This window comes from Myotis brandtii, unplaced genomic scaffold (assembly GCF_000412655.1).
Source record: "Myotis brandtii unplaced genomic scaffold, ASM41265v1 scaffold604, whole genome shotgun sequence".
Lineage (NCBI taxonomy): Eukaryota > Metazoa > Chordata > Mammalia > Chiroptera > Vespertilionidae > Myotis > Myotis brandtii.
The window spans coordinates 3,981,510-3,984,074 of record NW_005370286.1 but is presented as its reverse complement, the minus strand read 5'-3'; the positions used below and the strand labels follow the sequence as shown (position 1 = coordinate 3,984,074).

General features: G+C 55.2%; 1 protein-coding gene across 1 annotated transcript in view; it reads left to right on the top strand.

The window, feature by feature from the left end:
* Positions 1-2,348: 2,348 nt before the first annotated feature.
* ENO4 (enolase family member 4) overlaps positions 2,349-2,565 on the top strand; it is a 29,653-nt gene continuing 29,436 nt past the window's right edge. The window contains exon 1 of the mRNA XM_005879685.2: positions 2,349-2,514. Within this exon, the coding sequence (XP_005879747.1) occupies positions 2,350-2,514 (165 nt within the window). The 5' untranslated portion in view covers position 2,349. The remainder of the gene's footprint in view (positions 2,515-2,565) is intronic.

Genomic DNA, 2,565 nt, shown 5'->3' with positions numbered 1-2,565 from the left:
GATTCATCTGTTCCTATTCAACTTTAAATTTGTTGTGGGTATCTTGTATTTTCAGTTTTCCCTTTCCTCTGGGATACCAGAGTCCTGCATGTCTAAAACCAAATGAATCCTGTTCCAACAAAACCAGATCACTCTTTCCCCCCATTTCTGTCAACTGTCGCACAATTCTACAGGCTATCCTCAACAGTCACCTTTGGTCCCCCAACCTCAAAGGGATTTTCAGCCTTGCTTCGGATCATCTCTCTCTCCCTTCTCTTCTCATTGCTACTATTATTGTTTAGGGCCTTACATCTGTATCATTTTCTGCCTGGGTCTCCTGCTTGTTGTATAACAAAACACCTATCAAAGTTACCCACTGCTGCCGGGTAACTTCCTAAAACACCACTTCCATCTTGCTATCCTATAGTCAGAAATGTGGGATGGCTGCCCACTCTTACAGAATGGTGCTGCAGCTTCTTCACAGTCTCACCTCAGACTACTTTTCCATCCTTATTTCTCATTATTCTTAAAAATAAACCTCTTGCTCCAGCCAGCCTGGTGTCCTCAGTACTCACCCAACCCCAAAACATCTGATTGTGAGTTAGGTATTTATGAAGTACTTATTATGTGTAAAACCCCTTCATTCACTCGACAGATATCTACTGAGCATCTATTCTATCAGGTAATGTGCTGTTGTTGGGGATGCAAAGGTGAACAAGACACACCAGGCCCCTGTCCTCATGGACCTTAGAGGCGAATGCGTTACAGAGAGGAGACTCTGAGACATGGTGGTCCCAGCTCAGGGTACTTCCAGATGTTCCATTAAAATGTCAAATGAGTCGAGAAATCCCTGAGGGCTGAACTTTGTGGCCCAGGGGAAGGATTCAGAAGAAAGGAAGGGCTGAGTGAGGAGAGCTCGAGTGTGAGAAAAGGCTTCTCTGAAGTGGGACTCAACTTGGGCCTTAAAGGATGGGCTACTAGGAAAGGGGGTGCCCTCCATCCAGGGGGATGTGAGGAAAGGCACAAAGGCAGACCGGAAACAGCAGCAGCAATGGCAGGGGCTTCTTCTGTACAAAGGTTCACTCAACACCATTCAGCAGAGCCCACGCTCCCTCCCTGTGGGGCCCCAGGCTCCTGGGTGGATGTGAGTATGACTCAGGCTCGGCTCCTACATGCAGGGATGGCCATCCAGCCAGGAGGATGAGGTAGGTCTGTGATGACTTATAGCACCCTGGAAAGGGAGACATTCATCCCATTAGAAATTCGGGGAAAACAGGGAGAAAGTGCAGGAGGAGGTACCTGCCTGGGCCCCTATTGTAGTATTTATAGAATCAAATGTTTTTACAGATGTACGTGCACCTACTGGAAATAACTATGTGGTTGCAAATGTTTTCTCACTCATGTTCTCCTAAGTGACCAGCGAACCGGGCAGAGTAGGTGAGTAAGATGTGTTTTCCAGACGATCCAAGTGTGGCACAGACCGTGTAAGTGACCTGCTTAGGTCAGAAACACACACGGGCAAGAGTAGCACACGAACACCCTTGCACCTCGGCCGGTTCCTGCAGCAGAAGCTCGGAGCGGGGGCGCGCACTGCAAGGCCTAGGAGCCTGCAGGACACCCGGCCGGCCGGGGCACTGAAGCCACGCAGGCAGCTTGGATGTAAAAGGGCAGGATGCAGGCAGCCTGCGAGGGTTTGGGGGAGGGAACGCGACCCAGAAAGTCTTCTATACCCTCCCCGCAGCCTTCTGAACCATAAGCATCCTTAAGTTTCACCCCAAATCTCTTTTCCATCCACTGATTTAACCCAACTAACCTCCCCGGGAGACCGCGACAGGATGCCCCGCCAGAACACGGCTCGGCTCAGGGCAGTGAGTGAATGAATGAATGAAGTCATTAACTCCGGGGACCTGCACCGCTTAGGGTGCAGACCCTGAGTCCTTACCTCCCTCCCCAGGAGGGTAGGCCGCACGGGCCGCCCTCGCCACCCGTGCCCGGAGCAACGAAGGGGTGGGTGGCGAAGGCCGAGGGCCCGAGTTCCAGGGCCACGGGACCCCGCGCCGCCCCAGGCTCGAGCCCCCCACTGGAAGCTGGGGCTCGCCTCCCACACTCCCACCGAAGGCGCTACCTGAGATCGCTAACTATTTCCCCATCAGGAAAACGTCGGGGGAAGTGGCGACCAGCAACGCCACCCGGGGGAGCGCTGGTCGGGAAGCGTGAGGGAGGAGGGCCGAGGGGTCTTTTCCAGCTCCCGCCAGGGGGCTGGAAGCCTCGCGAGATTTGGGGTCGCGCTCGGCGTGGCGTTGCTTAGCGACGCGGAAGACGCTCGCGGGCCCCCAGGCTAACCCCCGCGGTCGCCTGAAATCGCCTACCATGGGGGACGAAGGCGGCGGCCCCGGCTGTGGGCCCACTAGGGAGCTGCGGAGGCTGAAGCAGCAGGCGCTGGAGTACTACCGGGAGAACGGCGTCCCGCGCAAGCTGGAAGAGCTGCTCAACTCCACCTTCTACCTCCAGCCTGCCGACGTCTACGGGCACCTGGTAGGGACCTGGGACAGCACCCGCTTCCCTCCAGCCCCTCCCCCCGCCTCG